At 41.4% G+C, this 21,986-nt stretch overlaps 1 protein-coding gene across 3 annotated transcripts in view; it reads left to right on the plus strand.

The window, feature by feature from the left end:
- The first annotated feature begins 5,886 nt into the window (after positions 1 to 5,886).
- Positions 5,887 to 21,986, plus strand: part of SLAIN2 (SLAIN motif family member 2) — a 93,036-nt gene continuing 76,936 nt past the window's right edge. For 2 of the 3 annotated variants that reach the window (XM_045079720.1, XM_004764931.3), the window contains exon 1: positions 10,308 to 11,033. In XM_045079720.1, the coding sequence (XP_044935655.1) occupies positions 10,645 to 11,033 (389 nt within the window). In that variant the 5' untranslated portion in view covers positions 10,308 to 10,644. Of the gene's footprint in view, positions 5,919 to 10,307; positions 11,034 to 21,986 lie in introns of those variants that run through there. The other variant, XM_045079721.1, reaches the window with a different exon arrangement.

Below are 21,986 nucleotides of genomic sequence, written 5' to 3' on the forward strand. Positions count from 1 at the left end.
ACAAAATGTGTCCTTACACTGGGGAAATATCTCAGTCAACTAAGGGTTTGTTAGAAACTACATGCAGGACACTAAGCTTATTTACTGAGAAGAGTGAGGAAAGTACAGACAACAACAACAGAACCTCCTTTCTTTAATGTACTCATTCAGAACATTAAATGCCATTCACCTACTGCCAGGATGGCAAAACGTAGCTACTATTTGGATAAAGGAGTATGCTATTTAAAGCGTGGGACTGCTTGTGACTAGAGCATGGTTAAGTACAGAAATGGAGACCAAGCATGGAGAGACTTTTTTTTTTAGCAGTTGGCAGAGTAATTGTGTGTCCAATCTAATAAAAAAAAAATTGGGTTTTAATTTTGTATATCTTCTTACATTTAGTTGTTCTAAGAATTCATTTTTCCTTTATTTTACAAAAGTACCATTCTCTTACAATTTGGAAGTAAAAATAAGAAAACTGGTCCTTATGCAAATCGATTCAGAAGCTATTTCAGTATAGAGCACTATAAAGCCATCTATTATTACTACTACCAATAAGTGGTCCCTGAGCTCTACATCATATGATGTGATTATAGATCTCCTTACTAAATAATCTACATGTATTGACTGTTAGGTGTATACTGAGAACACAAAATATTGGATTCTCATATGAAGTTGACATGCTAGCCATTACCCCTCGGTCTATAGTCCCTTCTTGGAAATGTTCTAAGATCCTGGTCACTTCTGAGATCTAGCCTCAGCTTCTTCTACCACAGGGGACTGATATTAGTTAGCCTAAATAATATGTGAGTCTAACATTATGTCACCCAAGAATCTGGAATTGGAACACTGAGAGACTGAGTGATTAGGTCACAGTTGGGTGTATGAGCTGACATGTCAACAGTTGTTACAACACCAAACCACATGTTAACTGATGTTATGAAGGAAACAGAAGCCATGAGTAAGCAGAAATTCTGTGAAGGGAATAAGGGGAATGAGAAACTGGCAAAGGTGCAAGAAGCAGAAAAGAGAGGGATCTTACTAAAATATAAATCAGGTCGTATCACTTTTTGGCTCAAAATCTTCCCTTTTCTTCTTTTTTTCTTTTTAAAAATAAAGGTTTTATTTATTTGACACAGAGAGAGAGACATCGAGAGAGGGAATACAAGCAGGGGGGGTGGGAGAGGGAGAAGTAGGCTTCCCAGTGAGCAGAGGCTCCCAGGACCCTGGGATCAGGACCTGAGCTGAAGGCAGACACTTAAAGCTTAAGGACTGAGCCACCCAGGTGCCCCTCCCTTTTCTTCTCATTTTAGAGTAAAAGTCAAAGTCTTTACAATGACCTGCGATGCTCTATGGAATCTTTACTCCATCCCCCTGACTTCATCTCCTATGATTCTCCCCCTCATTCATTCCAGTTTAGCCACACAGATCTTGTTTTTCCTCGAAGCCAGAACATTATGGCCTCAGGGCCTTTGCACTTGCCATTCTGTTCTATTTCATGTTCTCCCCCAGTTACCTGCATGTCTTGTTCTCTCACCTCCTTCAGACCTTTGCTCAAGCGTCATCTTCTCAGTGACACTTTCCCTGACTACTCTGTTTAAAACTGCAATCCTGTCCTCACCCACAGCCTTAATCCTCTTTCCCTAATTCATTTTTCTCCATAGCACTGCTATCATATAACCCACTATACATCGTACTTATGTGTTTATTATCTGTCACCCATCCTTTAAGGGTGATTTCCTCTTGGGGTTGGTGGGGAGGTGGGCTTGCCCCTGCCTGCCTTTCTTCCAATTATCATCATTTTTATTGAGATGATTCAAGCAGTTTTCTGTTCTTCGCGACCAACAAATCAAGATTAAGATAACTACCTATCCCTGAAGGCCCATCTCAAATCACACTCCTTTTGGGGAAAATTTTATTATCCTAGGCAGAAGGAGTAAATTTCCATTCCCCTAATACTCTTTTTTGTTTTTTAAATCATAGGAGAAAAAAATCAGAGGGAAAAAAAAAACACACGAGAAAGCCCTTGTATTCTGTCTTCTATATGGCTCACATGACTTTTCACGTGCTGTTTGTATGTACAGTTACCTATGTACATCTCATCTCCTCAAACGGATAATAAGCTGCTGTAGAACAAGGAGCACATTCCTTGTGATTTTTTATCATCTCTGACCGCAAACAGTGTACCTTGAACTAGGAACAATGACCAAATGAACAAATTTTTTTTTTCAAATGAACAAATTTTAACACAGCACGTGGTAGTCCCTTATATGAACATGTCCTCTCAGAGTTATGCTTCACAGAACACACCAGAATAAATCTCAGATCAAGTAAAAGAGTTGAATGTACGAACTGTAAGGAACTATAAGAAAAAAAGAAGTGATATTTATACCCTTTGCTTACAGGTCAGAAAAAGGACTGTCTGAAATTTACTCATTTCGACTAGACGGACCCAATAAAAGTAAGCCTGAAGCCCTCTCGCACATCCTTTTGGACGCATTTTCTTTTTTTTACCTGCCCTTTTTTCTCCTGCCCATATTCTCTGTTCCTGGTACTAATCCTGGCTGGTGCCACTGCGAGGCTGGCCCTTTAAGGGATGATTGAATGTTCTTGGCCAAACCTAAGGCTCCAGAATCAAGCCCATTGCCACAGTCATGTAGAAGATCTGACAACTGTGTAATTGTGTCTAGTGAGCACATAAGCTTCAGTGTGAAGGTGGTGGCCGTGGTTAGTCTGCTGACTAAGTGTGGGAGGAGTTGTTTTTTCTGCCTGTATTCTAACAGGCCATGCCCACTCTTGAGGGGACCTTGTGCAAACTTATGATGTAGCTGTGAAGGCATCTGAGGTGAAGAAGTACAAAAGCATCTTTTTTTTTTTAAAAGATTTTATTTATTTACTTGAGAGAGAGAGGGCGGGGGAGGGAGAACACAGAGGGAGAGTGAGAAGACAAAACACACTCCCCGCTGAACAGAGAGCCAGATGCAGGTCTCAATCCCAGGACCCCAGGACCATGATCTGAGCCAAAGGCAGATGCCCAACCAGCTGAGCCACCCAGGAGCCCCTAAGGTATCTCTTTATTCTGGATATTGGAGAGGTTGGAGAAATTCATGGCCTTCCATGCAGCCTGCAATCCCATCTTTGAGAACAAGACCAATTTCCAGGCTCTCCCATTATCTACAAACCCTGCCAGGATGGTCCTGGGAAACCCCATGATCTGTCCCACTGCTAGTGTACAGCAAAATGTTGGTGGTTTTCTCAAGAACCGCCTATATATGATATCACATCCTAATTTGAGTCCAGGACTCAGATGATGCTTAAGGAGAACTGTTGGTAGTTGCATTTGGGTGCCTAAACACAATCAGGTGACCCACGCTAGAAAAACAGGCCAAAGTGAAAGCTCAAACAATGTGGGAGAATGGTGTTGGTAGAAAAGAAGAACCAGGTCTTCCAATGATGCAAAACTAGACAAACGTGCCAAAATAGAGAGCAGCTCTGTTTGAACCGTGAGTTACCACATCATGTCCAGGAGCCCTATCTGAAGTAAACCATACCCACTGATAACAGGGAAACCACCTGTGCCATGCCCTACTACTCGTCTCTTCCCTGCCCGCCCCAAGAGCCTAACCTCATTTCTCTAGACTAGAGCGCAGATGTGAGATGAGGGCTATCTGGTTTCCGAGAACTTTGGGGAGAAGGAATCTGTTTACAGAGCAACACAATGGTGGACTCGTGTGCTGAGGAGAGTTTTGCAGGTTGGGCCCTAGTCCAACATATCGGGTTACCAACTGGTTCCAAGGCTAGAAGCTCACAATCCTACCAGGCAACAGCAGTGCTGTCCCTTTAAATGCAACTGTTTCTCCCACATATCTTGCTACAAAGGCCATAGAAAGGCAACTGCCTACAACCACTTAGTTTTAGCATTTGCCACGGGTCACCTTCTCATCTACTGTTGAGACCACTGCCCCTTGCTCTGCTGTTTCCCTGGTCTATATGTGATCTTTTGATAACTGCTTCTAGTCTTTCTTATTTCAGGGTGGTTGAAATTTTCCTTCTCTCATTTATAGGCCTAGGACTCTTGCCAGTAAATTCCCTCAAATCTTTATGCTTTGTTGATTTAGGTATATGATTACCTTGGGTAAGAGATTCTCCCTACTAACTTCTTCCCCATAAAACCCTTCCATGATGGACTAATCTACTAGCTTTTCCAATGAGAAGCTCAGATGTTGAAGCTTCATCTTAGAAAACTGCTGACACGGGGTTCTCGAGGACTCCTGTATCCACCACTCAATGGCCTACTAGGAAGTCTTTTGAGCAAGACGTAGAGAAATTGCCTCCCTCTCTAAGGAACAGATTGTTTGAATGTGTTATGCTGAGACTTCAAAACTGGCAAACCTGCTCTTAAGCAAGAAGATTGAGTCATTTGGTATCATAAAGGCAACACCCCTTGCCCCCAGTCTTCATCCCAGGTGGTAGGTGACTGAGACATCCATAAGACTATAAGGGAAACATGGAGAACTCATTTGGCCATGGACTCTTAGGGATTTTGAGTGCAGATTCTGAAGTCAGACCACCTGAGTTCAAATTCAGCTCTACTACCTCCTGACCATGGACCCTATGAAAGTATCTTACCTCTCTGTCTCAGTTTCCTCATTCATAAAATGGAGATGGCAGTGTTATTAGCAGGGACCTCAAAGGACCATTGTGAGCTTCAAATGAATTATTACATATCTTAAAAGTGGTCAGTAATTGCTAGCTACTATTATTGGGCCAATTCAGAAACACCTGGATATTTACAGAATATTCTAGGGTACATATAACTTTGTTTACATAAGGATGATGATAGGGGCGCCTGGGTGGCTCAGTGGGTTGAGCCTCTGCCTTCGGCTCAGGTCGTGATCTCGGGGTCCTGGGATCAAGCCCCGCATCGGGCTCTCTGCTCAGCAAGGAGCTTGCTTCCCTGTCTGTCTCTCTGTCTACTTGTGATCTCTGTCTGTCAAATAAATAAGTAAAATCTTAAAAAAAAAAAAAAAGATGATGATAAATAAGAAAGTAACCTTTCCAGACATGCTTGGACAAATTGAATAGTTGATGATGTCTTTCAGTCTGTAATAGTCCAGGAGTATATCAAAGACTCAGGAATGGAATTGTGCACAACTTCTGAGATAGAAGAGCATATAAATATCTCAGTCACAGCTCATTTACTTTAGTCTAATGCAAACCTCTATTCATAGTCTACTATCTCTATGCCATCTCCAAGTCAATGCTCAGAATATATATTTTAGATCTCAGATCAGATTACTGGGACTTGTATTGTCAACTTGGGGATTTGGATGATTCTTAATAAATTTTCTCCTTTCCTTAAATGGTAGGTTTTTTAGATCATGGATACTCAGAAGTAGTTCAAATCCCACTTTTCCAACTGTTCACTGCTGCTGATACACTACTTAACAGGAAATTACGTTATTTAGCAATCTTATCGCCTCACTTGCTACCACACACAAAAAAGTGCGAGATAGGGTATTGTTTCCTTCAGGGCTAAGATAGCATCCTCTTAAGAGTTTAAGAATATGTTCACATCTGCCCTACTCAGGAACATCCTCACCCCTATATCAATATAAAACATGACCCAACAGTGTGCTAGGGGGCCACCCTTTGGCCAGAAGACCTTCCAGAAGGAAGTGATGCCTGCCATATGGCCACCTTTGAGGCATCCCGTAATGGTAAGATCTGATCAGTGCTGACTAGAAAAATTCTAAGGTCCAAAACTTGGGTCCCTCTTCTTTTTGCCTGCAGGGTTTCAATTCAGAATCTCATACAAACCCAGCCTTTGAAGTTCCTGAGATTCCTTCTTAAAATTGCATGTGGCAAGACAGTGAAGAAGAGAGCCCTTGACAGACCTGAGGAGGTACACCTGGGAGAAGGATGCTGGTGAAGAACAGGTGAGCAAGGACACAGGGGAAATGACCAGCCCGGTGGGTGCGTGTGATGAGAAAATAGATGTGTCGGATAATAAAGATTTCTTCAACAAAATTGAGCATGTTGTAAACAAATGCAAATACTTCTGTAAGCACCTTGCAGTTTATAATATCTTTTTTTTAAAAAGGTTTTATCCATTTATTTGAAAGAGAAAGAGAGAGAGTATGAGAAGGGAGGAGGTCAAAGGGAGAAGCAGACTCCCCATGGAGCTGAGAGCCCAATGTGGGACTCGATTACGGGACTCCAGGACCTGAGCCGAAGGCAGTCACTCAAGCAACTGAGCCACCCGGGCACCCTCTTTTTTTTTAAGATTTTATTGATTTGAGGGGCTCCTGGGTAGCTCAGTTGTTAAGCATCTGCCTTGGGCTCCGGTCATGATCCCAAAGTCCTGGGATCGAGCCCCACACTGGGCTCCCTGCTCTGCGGGAGGCCTACTTCTCCTTCTCCCAGTCCCCCTGCTTGTGTTTCCTCTCTGTGTCTCTCTGACAAATAAATAAATAAAATCTTAAAACAAAAAGATTTTATTGATTTGAGAGAGAGCATGAGCAGGGTGAGGGGCAAAGGGAGAGGGAGAAGCAGACTCCCCGCTGAGCAGGGAGCCTGATATGGGTCTTGATCCTAGGACCCCAGGATCATAACGTGAGCTGAAGGGAGATGCTCAACAAACTGAACCACCCAGGTGCCCTTTTTTTTAATACCTTCCCCCCCCCCCCGCCTTATGTTTTCTAAACAACTTTTGGGCATGTGCTCAGTTACACACACACACACACATCTTGATTTAGGATTTTAGAACCGCTGAATACCTTTAAGCCACTGAGTAATAATTTTACCTTCTAAATACTTTCAGTGGTTTGTAATATTTTCCACTTGGGCAAGAGCTTTGGCAGGAGCTAATACGCAAGTAGGAGCAAGTTATGGAAAGGGCCACACCTGCTGAGAAGCGAAGCAACCCCTTCATCCAGGAACAAAACAAGCTTATCTATCGTAAAAGACAACACCTGAAAAATCTGGTTGAGACACCTGTGATGCACACCGCAGACAGCTACCAGCTTACCTTCTCATATTTCTGTAAGAGCCACTTTTACAGTAACTTTTTAAAAACATGCTCTAACACTTCTAAGTCATTAGAGAAGACAGTATTGTAGCTAACCTGAAAGAGAAGGATGCGGGCAACATTTAGGACAGAATGGAAATATTCTTGTCCTCATACTTTTAAGTGAGAACCTGAGACTTTCTCTCCTCAGCAATTCTTAAGGGCTGTTGGCACTCAGGAAGTGGGGAATGACCTAGTTTAGAGGGTGACATATAGAGTGTGACATGTTGCTCTTTGGAAGGGAAACACATAATTTTTAAAAACTAACCATTCAACATTATTAGAAATTTCCACTTTAATGATTTGAGACATAACAAACACATTTATCTGAAATTATCTGTTAGGAGGCTCCGCCTAACCTATAGGCATCATTTATTCAACATTTCTTGAACATCTGCAATATATAAGGGCACCAGGAATACTGCAGTGAACCCTGCTTTCCCATAGTTCATATTCTAGTGGGGAGAGATTGGCAACAAACAAAGGAAGAGATAGACGAGGTGTCAGAGGAAAAATGAAACAAGCTAAGAGCTCCGGGGGAATGACAGCGTTGCTCTGAGGGTCATAACAATGGGGATAGTGAACTTAGTTGGTGAGACAGGAGCTGACACCTGAATGGAGAGTCAGTAATGTGACAATGTGAAGGAAGAATGGATCCTAGATAGAAGGTTTAGCAAGTACAGAGTTCCTAGAGTAAAAACATCAAAAAGGCCAGTATGGCTGGAGTGGGGTGATGGCAGGGAAGAGGGATCGGTAGTCCATGAGACACTTGCACAAGCTGCCAAATCTCCAGTCTTATAGCCAAGAATAGGACTTGGTAGTTTAAGTATGTTGAGAAGCAAGTTCAGGTTCCTAGCAGGGGAGTGACCTGATGCGAACAAACACAGGATCATCTGGTTAGTCTATGCCTCACAGATTGTAAGCAGCAAAGCAGAACAGCCCATTAGGAGAGTACCATGGTAAGCAAGACAAGAAAAGACGGGAACTGGAATGACAGCTGTACCCATGGAGGTGCCAGGAAGTATTCAGATGTATTTTGAATATACAGCCAATGTGACTTGCTTAAGGATCAGAGATCAAGGTCAAACACCACATTGGTGTAATAGCTAGAATCTGCCACCGGGTCTTCTGATTCTCCATTCATTGCTCCTTGTCACAGCAACCTCTTCTTGCGTTTAATTTCATATTGCCATATTCATATCGATAATATTGATAATATTCATAATTTAGTGTTTAACTTCATAATGCCATACGAACTAGTCTTTTCAAGGAATATATTTGAAATGTTCTCATTACAGAACCTGGCTAGTTGGAAACTATTTCACAAACTGTTAAATGCAAGTGGAAAGTGCTACATTGAAGCAGTCATGATATTGAACCCTTTGGCAACTAGTTCAAATGTATCATAGAGTGATATTCAGACGTGCACTATATAGATAAGACATATTAATTCACAATTACTGTGTTACCAAAGACATCTTTTGATTAGGTATACATACCTAAGGAAGCACTTATTTATAAGTAGTCAGCAAACTTTGAAAATTCTCAATGCTTGGGGCGCCTGGGTGGCTCAGTGGGTTAAGGCCTCTGCCTTCAGCTCAGGTCATGATCTCGGGGTCCTGGGATCAAGCCCCATATCTGGCTCTCTGCTCCCAGGAGCCTGCTTCACTCTCTCTCTCCCCCTGCCTGCCTCTCTGTCCACTGCTGGTCTCTCTCTGTCAAATAAATAAATAAAATCTTAAAAAAGAAAAGAAAAGAAAATACTCTGTCAAATAAATAAAATCTTTAGTGTCACACACTAGACATGAAATAAATAAATAAATAAATAAATAAATGGTTCCTTTCACCAAGTAAACAGGCAAAAACAAAAAAGAAGCAAAAAAAAAAATTAAAACTATTGATCAGGTAATGCTAGAATAAACGGAACAGCTAAATTGTGTGGAATTGTCAGGAAAAGTTTTCCTAGATATGTGAGCATGGGTTTTAAGAAAAGGAACCAGATTTGGCAGGTAGAATATTCTAGATAAGGAAAATACAGCACAGAGAGGCTAAAAGGTAGAAGTAAGCTCAGGCATATTCGTCCGCACCCAGGTGTAACAGGACTGGATTATTATTAGCTAAGGGTGGAGGAGGCAATTAGAGGAAAGCTGTAAACATAAGGCAAGCAGTTCACAGCTGACATCTGAAAAATAGTGTGATTTAAAGAAAAATTTAAGTGGTTTTGGTTTGTTTTGCTGTTGGTGGTACACATTATAAACAGGTGCAACTGAACTCAAGATTTTTACATTCATACATCCCTTAGGATTCATCAGTGTTTTTGTTTATTAAGTTTATTTTCTTTTGATGTTTATTTATTAAGATCTCTTAATACACTTTTTAAAAAGTCAAAACACACCATGGAAAAGTTTTTACCAAGGAAACGATCCAAAGAGCAGATTATACATCAGTTAACAAAGTTGAGGAGCGGTTTTCTATCCCCCGCTTCCAAGCCAGTGTGCAGTAAACTTTTAAGTCGGAAAAAACTGTTTTAATGACGAGATGCTTTTAAAATGTTTAGCACAGCGGCTCCTGGGGGGCTCAATCCGTTAAGCGGCCAACGCTACATCTGGGCTCAGGTCTTGATCTCTGGTGAGTTCCCCTGGGCTTTGGGCTCCACTCTGGGTGTGGACCCTACTTTAAAAAAATACTTAGCCTAGCGTCTGGCCCATAGTACGCACTCAACAACTTCTGGTTATTATTTTGACCTTAGACCTCTCAACCATTTGGGATCCTGTTTTCTCATTTCCAAAGGAGGAAACAGGTCACTGACAGTCCCTTAGGCTCCTGCCAGCCCTGACAATATCCTATTTCAAGCAGGCGTCGAAAGATATTTGCTGAACGGACAAAATAAACTCTCTCTCCAGGGGGTCCGGCTAAGCGCCCACCAGAGAACCAGCCGGGCTAGGGGACGGGATAGGGCGCTGATCCGACACGCTGGTGTTTGGAGGTGGAGAACACATCACACGCCCCCACTCTCCAAGACCAATAGTTTGCGATCTTAGTCCCACCCGCAGCCAAGCCCTAACTCCTCTCCGGCCCCGGCGAGCCTATCTGCCCCGCGGCGCCCCGCCTGCAGCCGGAATTGCTCTTCCCAGCGGGCGGGGTAGGCTCCCACCTCCGCGGCGCTCCGGACACGCCCCTTCCGGCCGAGGGCCCGCCCATCGCCTTCGCCCGCGGCCCCGCCCCTCCGCGAGCTCAGTGCTCGGTCCTCTCAGCGCCCGCCGCCGGCCGCGTCCACCCACGACGCTCTGAGGTCACCGACGGGGCCGGGCTGCGGGGGGCGGAGGGACGGAGGGAAGATGGCGGCCGAGGCCGGATATTGGCGCCGCCTCCCCCAATCCTGGAGCCGGCGCAGATGAGGCGGCTCGGCTGGGGCCAGCGGCGCTTCGGAACCCGAGCTGGGGGGACCCTGGCGGTGGGGCCTGGCCCTGCTGTATGCCGGCGCCTCGGCTAGAGTGAGCGGCGGCGGCAGCGGCGGCGACGCCTCTTTCCCCTGGCCCTCTCCCTGTCGCTGTGAGTCCGAGCGGGTGGCAGGCGGCACCGGCGGCGGGGCCGGGATGGAGGACGTTAACTCCAACGTGAACGCGGACCAGGAGGTGCGGAAGCTGCAGGAGCTGGTGAAGAAGCTGGAGAAGCAGAACGAACAGCTGAGGAGCCGCTCGGGGGCCGTGCAGGGCGTCGGCTCCCTGGGGCCCGGCAGTCCGGTTCGGGCTGGCTCGTCCACTCCCTCGTCCGGCGCGGCGTCCCCGCGGGGCTTCCCCTTGGGCCTCAACGCCAAGTCCGGGAGCGGGGTCGGGTCGGGCCCGAGGCGGACGAGTAGCGAGGAGCTGCGGGACGCCACCTCCTTGCTGGCCGCGGGCGAGGGCGGCTTGCTGGACGAGGTGGAGCCGCTGCGGCCCGAGGAGCTGGAGCGCCTGTCAGGCTGGGAGGAGGAGGAGGAGAGCTGGTGAGCGCGGGCCGCCGGGCCGGGCCGAGCCGGGGCTGGGCGGGGACCGGGCGGGGGGCGGAGAGCGTCTTCCGAGGGTACCCCTGGGAAGACACCTCGCTTTGTGTAGCCAGACCCGCTCTCTTGACGGGCGCTGGTGGGGTTTGTTTGTTTGTTTGTTTTTGCTTTGGCTGCGGAAAGGTCAACTGGAGTTGGGGGTTCGAGGCGTGCTAGAGCAACGAACGGGGTTTGTCGCTAGTTTTCCTCTCGGTTGTTGTGGACCCTCTGGGTTTTAGACCCCGTTGGGGTCTGTGGTTTGGCACAGCCTGGGAAGCAAGGGCTGCTCGCTGGGGGAGGAGTCGGCGATGGGAAAGTGCTTTGTAAGGGAAGGATCTTGCTTTGTGTGAAATACTGGAGGAAGGTGCCCTGTGCATTTTGGGTGTTGGGGAGGGGTCTGCGTGATGAGGGATCGCCGGGTGCGGGGAGCAGAACAGAGTGGTCTGGTGCGGTGGTCCGTGGTTTGGACCAGGGGGCGATGGGTACATTCTGGCCGCGGTGGGGAGACTGTGTGAATCAGCACTCCCCTTTGGGTAGTGGGGTAAAGCTTGCTTTGTGTGAAGAGGACAGAGGATGGTACTGCTTTGTGTGAAAAGTCAGGGTGGAACAAGAGCCTGGCTCTTATTTTTTAAACAAGAATCGGGTCTGTCATTTTATGGAGCTGTGAAGTGACAGTTACCCCATCCACCCTTAATTTCCGTGTCACCCTAGGGGCAGAGAAAAGGAGCCCTACTTAAAAATACATATCAAAGCTGTATTGTCATAAGCTATACTTCTTGATAGAGCTTTGACCTATACCGTAATATCACTTACATAAATAGAAAGGTCATGGGAGGCATTCTCCCTCATTTTATTGCAACCCCATAAAGATGTCTAGGAGAAACTGTCTTAATTTATCCTTTTTAAAGTTTTGATTGGTAGCTAAACATGTGTCAACTCTTTGTTGAAATTGAAACTTTTAAGCCAGTGAAGTGGAAATTCTTCATGGACTCTAATATTTCAGAGGTGCAACTTTACAGTTACTGAGATAGTTAAGAGCTTTCAGGCCCTGGCTCTGCCACACTATCTGTATGACCTTGGGCAAGTTACTCTGAGCTTCACTTTCTTCCCCTGTTTGATGGGGAAAATAATAGTTCTTATCTCTGTGGAGTTATGAAGATTACGTGAGATAATGCACGTATGCTTTTAGCACTGGGTCTGGCACATAGTAAACTCTCCAAAACAAACTGCAATTACTCTTCAGCCTAGTTACTTAAATCATGAAATTTTCAGTAAGCTCTTACGAGATCTTGTGGGAAAGTCTAAAGATTCATAACATTTTGATCCCTGTTCATTAAGGCAGTTACAGTCTTGGGAGCCAAGTTCTTTGCAATTAAATATGCTAGGAGATACACAGTGAATTGCAAAAAAAAAAAAAAAAAGTGAGGGAACAAAAGTACTGAGAGCTCTCAGAATTTGGAGAGAAAATGGTTCAAAGTAGCTGAGGCAAACTTTTAGGAGAGGCGACTTTAGAGCCTGGAGGTGGGGAAAGAGTGGGGAGGCCTTTTATGCTCTGACAACTGCTAGAGCAGAGTCAGATGTTTGTAACTGCCAATTAGGAAGGTTTGAATTACAGAGGTACTCGAATGTATGATATCAAGCTGTTATTTTATTTCCAAGTAATACGAAATATTATTAGAACTGCCTGTGGTAGTGACAGTTTTTCATATTAGTGTGAGATCACGTCTTCCCAAAAGAATCCTGGGTGTGTGTACACTTTATAAGAAGCCAGAATCATTTCAGTATCATCACGTGCCTCTTCCAAGTGATGATGATAATGATGCTCTTAATAATGAGGATTAGCTGCACTCATGAGCCCATTTTAGATTATGTATTATTAGAACACATTGACTCCACTTGGGGAAGCTGAATACCTATTTTGCTGCTTTGGCATTTGAGCAGAGTTCATTCAGGTAAAGCAACTCTTGAATCCTATGCCAGAGTTTTCTTTTCACTGGGTGGTTCCTGCTTATTGCTTTTTTTTTTTTTTTAAGATTTTATTTATTTATTTGACAGAGAGAGAGATCACAAATAGGCAGAGAGACAGACAGAGAGAGAGATGAGGAGAAGCAGGCTCCCTGCTGAGCAGAGAGCCCAATGCGGGACTCGATCCCAGGCCCCTGGGATCATGACCTGAGCTGAAGGCAGAGGCTTAACCCACTGAGCCACCCAGGCGCCCCCTGCTTATTGCTTTGATCCTGGCTATGTATCTTGATCCGATCCTTTTTCTGAAAAGAATTGTGTGAATTGAAAGTTTTATAAATCATTTAAAGTGCTTTAGAGTATGTTTTTGGAGTACAAATGGGAATGGGTGGGTGTTAGAGGGGATTTCAAAGAATCAAGATTTTTTTCTTAGCGCACTAAAAATCTACTTTCTGTGACTTACACCCGTTGTACCTTCTTTTTCATCTAGAGTAATGTTTTTCCCCAAGTGTGTAGTATAAAATGCTAGTTCTGAAGATGTTAATAGATACTGTGTGAAAAAAGAACGGTGGGCCTGAGGTTACATGTATGTGGGGAAAAATAAGGTTTAACAAAAATAAACATTTAATTTAATCCTGGACTTGTTTGATATGCTAATTGTAAATGTCTGAGTGAATATAGTAAATATCTAAGTGGTAAACTCTTTTTTAGCTCCCAAGGAACTAATTCTTATGGAACACACTTAGAACTAACAGTGCTTCAGAGCAATGGCTTTCATAGCCTTTTTGTGGCTTTTTTTGGACTCACCTTCATGATAAACAAATACAGTTTACATCATAGCCTATTATGCATGTATATGAATAATTGAATTAAATGTATCACAAAACTGTAGTTGCTTGTAGTATATGTGGTAAGCTCTAATATTTTCTGTTCTGTTTCTTTAGAAAAAAAGGCTGGTTACAACCCACTAAGCCGATTTTGTGACCCATTAATGGGTTGTGTATCAGTTTGGAAAGCACTGTTCTAGAACAATTCGGAAGAGTCAGAGAAAGCAATTAACATCATTGTACATCACAGTGTATTAGGCTGTCCCTGGTAGCTTATAAACATTTACATTTAATTTTCATCTACTTGTGAATTAAGTATTCTTTTTTAGGTAAGGACACATAATCTTTCTAAGCTTCAAATAACACACGATAAATGATGGCTTTAGGATTTGAATCCAGGACTTGCGACGTCAAAGCCCATACTGTTCTCCCTGTATTTTGCTTTTTCCAGGTATAATCCCTTTTCCATATGAATGGCCTCTTAAGATATTTCAAGACTGCTGTGTGATCCTGTTGACGTCTTCTATCCACTGCACACACGCGCATACACACACACAGACACACAGCATTCTGTTCTCTTCTGCAGACTAAAACAGTGCCAGTTAATTTCGTCATTCCTAGATTATATAATTTTCTGATCCTTTAACCATGATCACTTTTTGCAGTGAATTCTAGTTGCTCATTGTCATTAAACATGGTACTCAGAACTGTACTCAGCATTTTTTTTTTTGTAAGATTTTAATCCCTACACCTATCCTGGGGCTTGAATTCAGAACCCCTAGATCAAGAGTTCTATACGGAATGAATGAATGAATGAATGAATGAATGAATGAATCAAGAGTTCTATACGGAATGAATAGAACGGTATGGCTGAGCCAGCCATGTGCTGGTTTGACTAGACAGGTGTGGTGGATACACCTTGCTTGAGCTAAATGCTGTTATTTTGAAACCAAATATTTCATTAACAGTTTTGGTTTCTGTTGCTTATGTTTAATATGATCCAGTAGTGTCAGTTACACTCAGTATCTTTTATAGATAAGTTAAACTAAGTCTCCCTGACCCTGTTTTTGTGTAATGAATTCTTTAGGCTTTTGTGTGTGTGTGTATGTATTTATATTTAAATTAGGTTTTATATTTAATTTCATAGGCTTGACTTAGGCATTTAATATTTTTGTCATTTTCATATTTGGTAGGCATACCTGCTGGGTCTTCATTCCGGTTGTTGATAAAAATGTTAAAATGACAGAGGGCTCTGAAATGTGCAGCTCCATTAGAATCCCTCCAGATTAACATCAATCTATTAATCAACACACATTGTGGTTGTTCAGTAACTTAGTTCCACTTATTATCAAGTCCATATGCCATTTTTTATAAAGATTTATTTGTCAGAGCGTGAGTATGTACGTGCACAGAGACAAGAGGAACAGCAGGCAGAGGGAGAAGCAGGCTCCCCACTGAGCAAGAAACCCATGTGGGACTCTATCTCAGAATCCTGGGATCACGACCTGAGCCGAAGGCAGACGATTAAACAACAGAGCGTGGATATTATGAAAGATTTTGCCAAATTGCTTGCTATAATTAAGTTACACTCTGCTTACAGGGTCTTACCTGCGATGAAGTAACTGTCAAAATTGAAACTGCATTTTATTTGGTTTGACTTTCTCATGGTGAATCCTGTCTTTTTCCTTTTTTAACTTCACAGACATTTTGTTTAATTCAGTTTTGAATTTTGCAAGGAATAAGTTTGGTCTGGAAATTCTAGACCTACTTATTTTTCTCTTTAGAAATTATCATATTTCCTCTTACCTACACTTTTGACCCTGATGTATTATTTTATCTTATTATATTTTTAAATTTTTATTTAAATTTTAGTTAATATTCAGTGCAATATTGGTTTCAGTAATAGAATTCAGTGATGCATCACTTACATAAAATACCCACTGCTTATCATAACAAGTGGCCTCCTTAACACCCATCACCCATCTAGTCTATCCCTCACCTTCCTCCCTCCACCAACTGTTTTCTGTTAAGAGACTTACATGGTTTGTTTTCCTCTCCCCATTATATCCATCTGTCTTGTTTCTTAAATTCCATGAGTGAAATTATATGGTATTTGTCTTTCTCTGACTTATTTCACTTAGCATAATACACTCTAGCTCCATCCACATCATTGCAAATGGCAAGATTTCATTTTTTGATGGCTGAGTAATATTCCATTGTGTGTGTGTGTATATACACATATGCAATATAAGCTATTGTATATATACACATGCAAAATTAGCTATTGTGGACATTGCTGCTAAATAAACATCAAGGTGCATTTACCCCAAATCTGTATTTTTGTATCCTTTGGGAAAATACCTGGTAATGCAGTTGCTGGTGGTACAGTAGTTCTATTTTTAACTTTTTGAGGAACCTCCGCATTGTTTGCCAGAGTGGCAGCACCAGTTTGCATCCCCACCAACAGTGTAAGAGGGTTCTCCTTTCTCCACATACTCAACATCTGCTGTTTCCTATGTCGTTAATTCTAGCCGTTCTGACAGGTATGAGGTGGTATCTGCTTGTGGTTTTGATTTGTATTTTCCTGATGATGAGTGATGTTGAGCTTCTTTTCACCTATCTGTTAGCCTTCTGGATGTCTTCTTTGGCAAAGTGTGTCTTCAACCTGACATGGTATTATAGGTTGACGTATTTCGAGTCGACAATAATTCAGTGACAAAATTTTGAATCTTTTACTTATTTGAGGCGGTAGGCCTAAACATATTTCAAGCTTTATTCTGTCTTACGTTCTGACTTAACTATCATCTTGCCCTATTTGAAATTCAGTTTCCTTTGAAGAATGTTTATGTGGGCTGTCCATTTGAACAAAGTATTGACAGAAATACAGAAGCTAAAGAATATTTCTGCCCACTCTTTGTCATTTAGTCTTACTGCATATTTTGCTCCCATAATATGGCCTGTCCCTCTTTTGATACTAATGTTCCTCAGTATACTTTTTTATTCATAAATATTTGTTGATTGTAATTGACATGCAATAAAACTTGCCCTTATGAGTGTGTAATTTAGTGGCTTTTTTTAGTATATTTACACACTGGTGCAGCTGTCACCACTGATTCCAGAACATTTTGATTAGTAGCCTCCCTGCCCCCCTGCTAAAACAAAACAAAACAAAAAATACCAGACCCATTATCAGTCACTTCCCATTTCCCCCTCACCCCAGCTCCACTTATATACTTTCTGTGTGTATGGAACTGCCTATTCTGGTCACTTTATATAAATGAAATTATGTAATATGTGGCATTGTGTGTCTGGGTTCTTTCAATTAGCATGTTTTCAAGGTTCATGTTGTAGCATGTGTCAGAAGATTTCCTTTTTTCATTTGTTTTTTGGTTTTTAAAGATTATTTGAGATAGCACAATGTGGGGGAGGGACAGAGGGAGAGGGAGAAGCAGACTCCTGATGACCAGGACTCAATCCCAGGACCCAAAGATCATGACCTGAGCCAAAGGCAGACACTTAACTAACTGAGCGTCCCAGGTGCCCCTTTTCATTCCTTTTTATGTCTAAATAATATTATCATATTTTGTTTATCCATTCATTGGTTGATGAGAATTTGGGTTCATTCCACCTTTTGGTTTTTATGAAAAATGCTGTTGTGACCATTTATTTACAAGTTTTTATATGGACATGTTTTCATCTTTTGAGTACCTTGGAGTGGAATTCCTAGGTCATATGTTAACTCCATGTTTAACTTTTTGAGAAACTTTCAGACTGTTTTCCGTTTCCCATCAGCAATACACAGGGGTTCCAGTTTTGCCACATTCTCTCCAGCATTTCTTATAGTCTTCTTTTTTGTTATATAGCCATTCTATTTGTATCTCATTGTGGTTCTGATTTGCATTTCCCTGATGACTAATGGTGTTGAGCATCTTTTCAGCTATTTTATTGGCCATTTGTCTGTCTATTGTAGAAATATCTACTCAAACCATTTTACCAATTTTCCATGTGTTACTTGTCTTTATAATAAGTTGTAAGAGTTCTTTATAAATGCTGGATACAAATCCCTTATGAAATGCATGATTTGTGAATATTTTCTCTCATTCAGTTTTTTTTTTTCCACTTTTCCCCCTTTTTAAAAAAGATTTTATTTGTCAGAGAGAGAGCACGCACGAGCGAGCGCGTGCGTGCACAGCAGGGGGAGTGGTAGGCAGAGCTCAGCTCCCTGATGAGGAAGGAGTCTGACCCAGAAGTAGATCCCAGGCCCCTGGGTTCATGACCTGAGCCAAAGGCAGACACTTAACCGATTGAGCTTCCCAGGTGTCCCTGTTTTTTCACTTTTCTTGCTGGAGTCCTTTGAAGCACAGAGTTTTTAATATTATGAAGTTGTATTTATTCTTTTGTTGCTTGTGCTTTTGATGTCCTGTCTAAGAAACCTGTGCCTGATCCAAGATCACAAGATTTATTCCTATCTTCTAAGAGGTTTATAATTTTAGCTCTTATATTTAGGTCTTTGAGCCACTTTTATTTCATTTAATTTTTTAATTTTTTATTTTATTTATTTATTTTTGTTTGACAGTGAGTGTGCACAAGCAGAGGGAATGGCAGGTAGAGGCAGAGGGAGAGGGAGAAGCAGGCTTTCTGTCCAGTGGGGAGCCCATTGCCAGGCTCAGTCCCAGGACCTTGGGATCATAACTCAAGCCAAAGGCAGATGCTTAACCAACTGAGCCACCCAGGCACCCCTTTGATGCATTTTTTAAATTGTGGTAAAATATACATAGTATCAAATTTGCCACATTAAGCCATTTTTAAATGTATAGTTCAATGGCATTAAAGTACATCTTATATTATTGTGCAGCCATCAACACCAACCAGCTTCAGAACTTTTTCATTTTCCCAAACTGGAATTCCATACTGATAAACAATAACCCTCCTTCTCTCCCTAGCCCCTGACAGCCATTCTTTCTCAGTGAATGTGACTATTCTAAGTAACTCATATATGTGGACTCATTCAATATTTGTGCTTTTGTAACTGTTTTATTTTACTTAACACAATGTCTTCAAGATTCACTCATGTTGTAGAATATCTCAGAATTTCCTTCTTTTGGGTTGGGGGGTGGTTGTCTCTAAAACTTTATTTATTTATTTATTAAAGATTTTATTTATTTGACAGCGAGAGAGGGAGCACAAGCAGGAGGAGTGGGAGAGGGAGAAGCAGGCTCCTGCTGAGCAGGGAGCCCTATGTGCGACTTGATCCCATGACCCTGGATCATGACCTGAGCTGAAGGGAGATGCTTTACGACTGAACCACCTAGATACCCCTCTAAAGCTTTATTAAATCTTATAATCCTCAATTGGCAGAAGAAAGCAACACTTAAATCTTTTTATCCCAAACCTGAGCTGTGTGGTGCATATGATTTTCACATTTAAATATGGAATGTACATGTATATTCTGTATTTTATGGTAAACAACAACAACAACAACAAAAAAAAACAGAAAAGTCAGCCTTCAAATAATTTCCAAGCATCTAGTTCATTACTGTCAGTCACATTTACATTGTTGTGCAACAGATCCCCAGAACCCCAGAATTCTTCCATCCTGCATGACTGAAACTCTACACCCACAGAACGGCAACTCCTGGCCTCCCTTTCTCCCAGCTCCTGGCAGCCACCGTTTTACTTTGTTTCTATGAGATTAGATGTTTCATAAGTGGAATCATGTAGTATTTGTCTTTCTGTTACTAGTTTATTTCACTTAACATAACGTCCTCAAGTTTCATTGATGTAGCATATGATGCGGTTTCCTTTTTTAGGACTGAATTTCATATATATATGTATATATATATAATATATATGTATATATATATAATATATATGTATATATATATAATATATATCTCACATTTTCTTTATCCATTCACCTGTCTGTGGACATTTGGATTATCTCTACCTCTTGGCTGTTATGAATAATGTTGCTGTGTACATGAGTGTACAAATACCTCCTCAAGTCCTTTCTCCTCAAGTGCTTTCTCTTCTTTTGGGTGTATACCCAGAAGTGGAATTGCTGGATCAAATGGTAATTCTGTGTTTAACTTTTTGAGGAGCCACCATATTGTTTTCCTTAGCAGCTGCACCATTTTACATTCCAACAAGCATTAGAAAAGGATTCTAGTTTTTCCATGTCCTTGCCAACATTTGCTTTGATCCATTTTGAGTTTTTGTATAGTGTGAGGTAGGGGTCCAACTTCATTCTTTCTGCATGAATAGATCTTGTAACTGTACCTTTCGAAGATTTTCCCCGTTAAATTGTCTTGGTACTCTTGTTGAAACCAGTTGTCCATGAATGTATGGATTTATTCCTGAACTTTCAGTTCTATTTTACTAATCTTTGACTGCCCTTATGCCAGTAGTAAACAGTCATAGCTATAAGTTTTTAGTAAGTTTTGAAGTTGGAAAGTGTGAATCTTCCAGTTTTGTTCCTTCTTGAGATTGTTTTGGGTATTCAGGGTCTCTTGTATTTCTGTATGAACTTCAGGATCAACTGGTAAATTGCAGCAAAAGCAGCTGGAATTTTGACAGATTGTATTGAGTCAGGAAAATTTTACATCAGGCTATATTGAGAGCTTAACAGTAAGGATTCTTTGAATCTGTGGACATTGGATGTCTTTCCATTCACTTAAGGCTTTAGTTTCTTTCAACTATGTTTATTAATTTTTAGGTTATAAGTTTTACATTTATCTTATTATTTTATTCCTAATTATTTTTCTTGATGTCATTGTAAATGAAATTGTTTTTTCTTTTCTTTTACCTTTTTTAAAAAGAAGATTATTTACTTGAGAAAGAGAGAGAGAATGAGAGAGAAAGAAAGAGAGCATGAGAGGGGACAGGTCAGAGGGAGACACAGACTCCCTGCCAAGCAGGGAGCCTGATGTGGGATTCAATCCTGGGACTCCAGGATCATGACCTGAGCTGAAGGCAGTCGCTTAACCAGTGGAGCCACCCAGGTGCCCGGAATTATTTTTCTTAATTTCATTTTTTGGTTGTTCATTGCTACCATGTAGAAATATAGTTGATTTTTGTTTATTGATGTCATTATATTCTGCAGCCTTGCTGAAGTCACTTATTAGCTGCTTTAGTTGTTTCTGTGTGTGTATTTCTTCAGATTTTTAAATATGTAAGATCATGTCATCTGCTAATAAAGGTAATTATTACGTTTCCAGTCTGAGTGCCTCTTTTATTATCTTCTTGCTTAATTGCCCTGGCTAGAACATCCACTATAACGTTGGGTACAAGTGGTGAAAGTGGACATCCTTCAATGTGATTTTATTCTTTTTTTTTTTTTAAAGATTTTGAGAAATTAAATTGTTGAGACAAATCACAAATTTCTTAGGTTTTCTGCTTTGTGCAGGGTCAAATTTTCAGCAGTTATGTAAATACCTGAGGAGGTTCCGTATCACTGTTACATCTTTTCTTTGTACTAGAATTGAAATTTGTATTAAGTAGTATTGATATCCCTTGGCTTGTTGACCTGTAATCAACTTCCATAATATCATCCCTCTTTTTACATGTATAGTTACTTAACATTTCTAGTCAATTTGGGTTTTAGAGTTTTTGTGCTTTGATTCCATGTCCTTGTACTCTCCCACATTTTGTAAAACAGTAATTTCAATCTAATGTTCCATAAATCCACATTTTCTTCATTAAATTTACTTAGAACCTTGTACCTTACTGAGGAAAGAAGCAGTCTTGGGTTTCAAAGAAAGGAGATTTTACAAATGGTTTTTATTTGAAATTTTTAAGGGCTTCATATAAAAGAATGAACAAGTACATATAACACAGAAAAATCTTTGCTATTTAAAAAATTTATCATTGAGGAGGAGAGTTAGGAACTGACTTGTCCATCTCTTCAAGTCTCTTAAGATTGTTTTCTCCATCCTTACTGTGAACTGTGGCTAATTGAAAAGGAATTTACATGTGGGCAAAAGGGGAGTGTGTATGAAATACTTTCTAAATGAGTTTTAGATTGTTTATTCATCTACTGTGCCGCACTTTTTTAGATGAGAGTTTAATATTGCATAGTGATTGCATTACCTAATCAGTATTTGTTAGTTAACATTAGTTGTTAGTATCT

The sequence above is a fragment of the Mustela putorius genome, unplaced genomic scaffold (genome assembly GCF_011764305.1).
Source record: "Mustela putorius furo isolate JIRA1106 unplaced genomic scaffold, ASM1176430v1.1 tig00000430_pilon_pilon_pilon, whole genome shotgun sequence".
Lineage (NCBI taxonomy): Eukaryota > Metazoa > Chordata > Mammalia > Carnivora > Mustelidae > Mustela > Mustela putorius.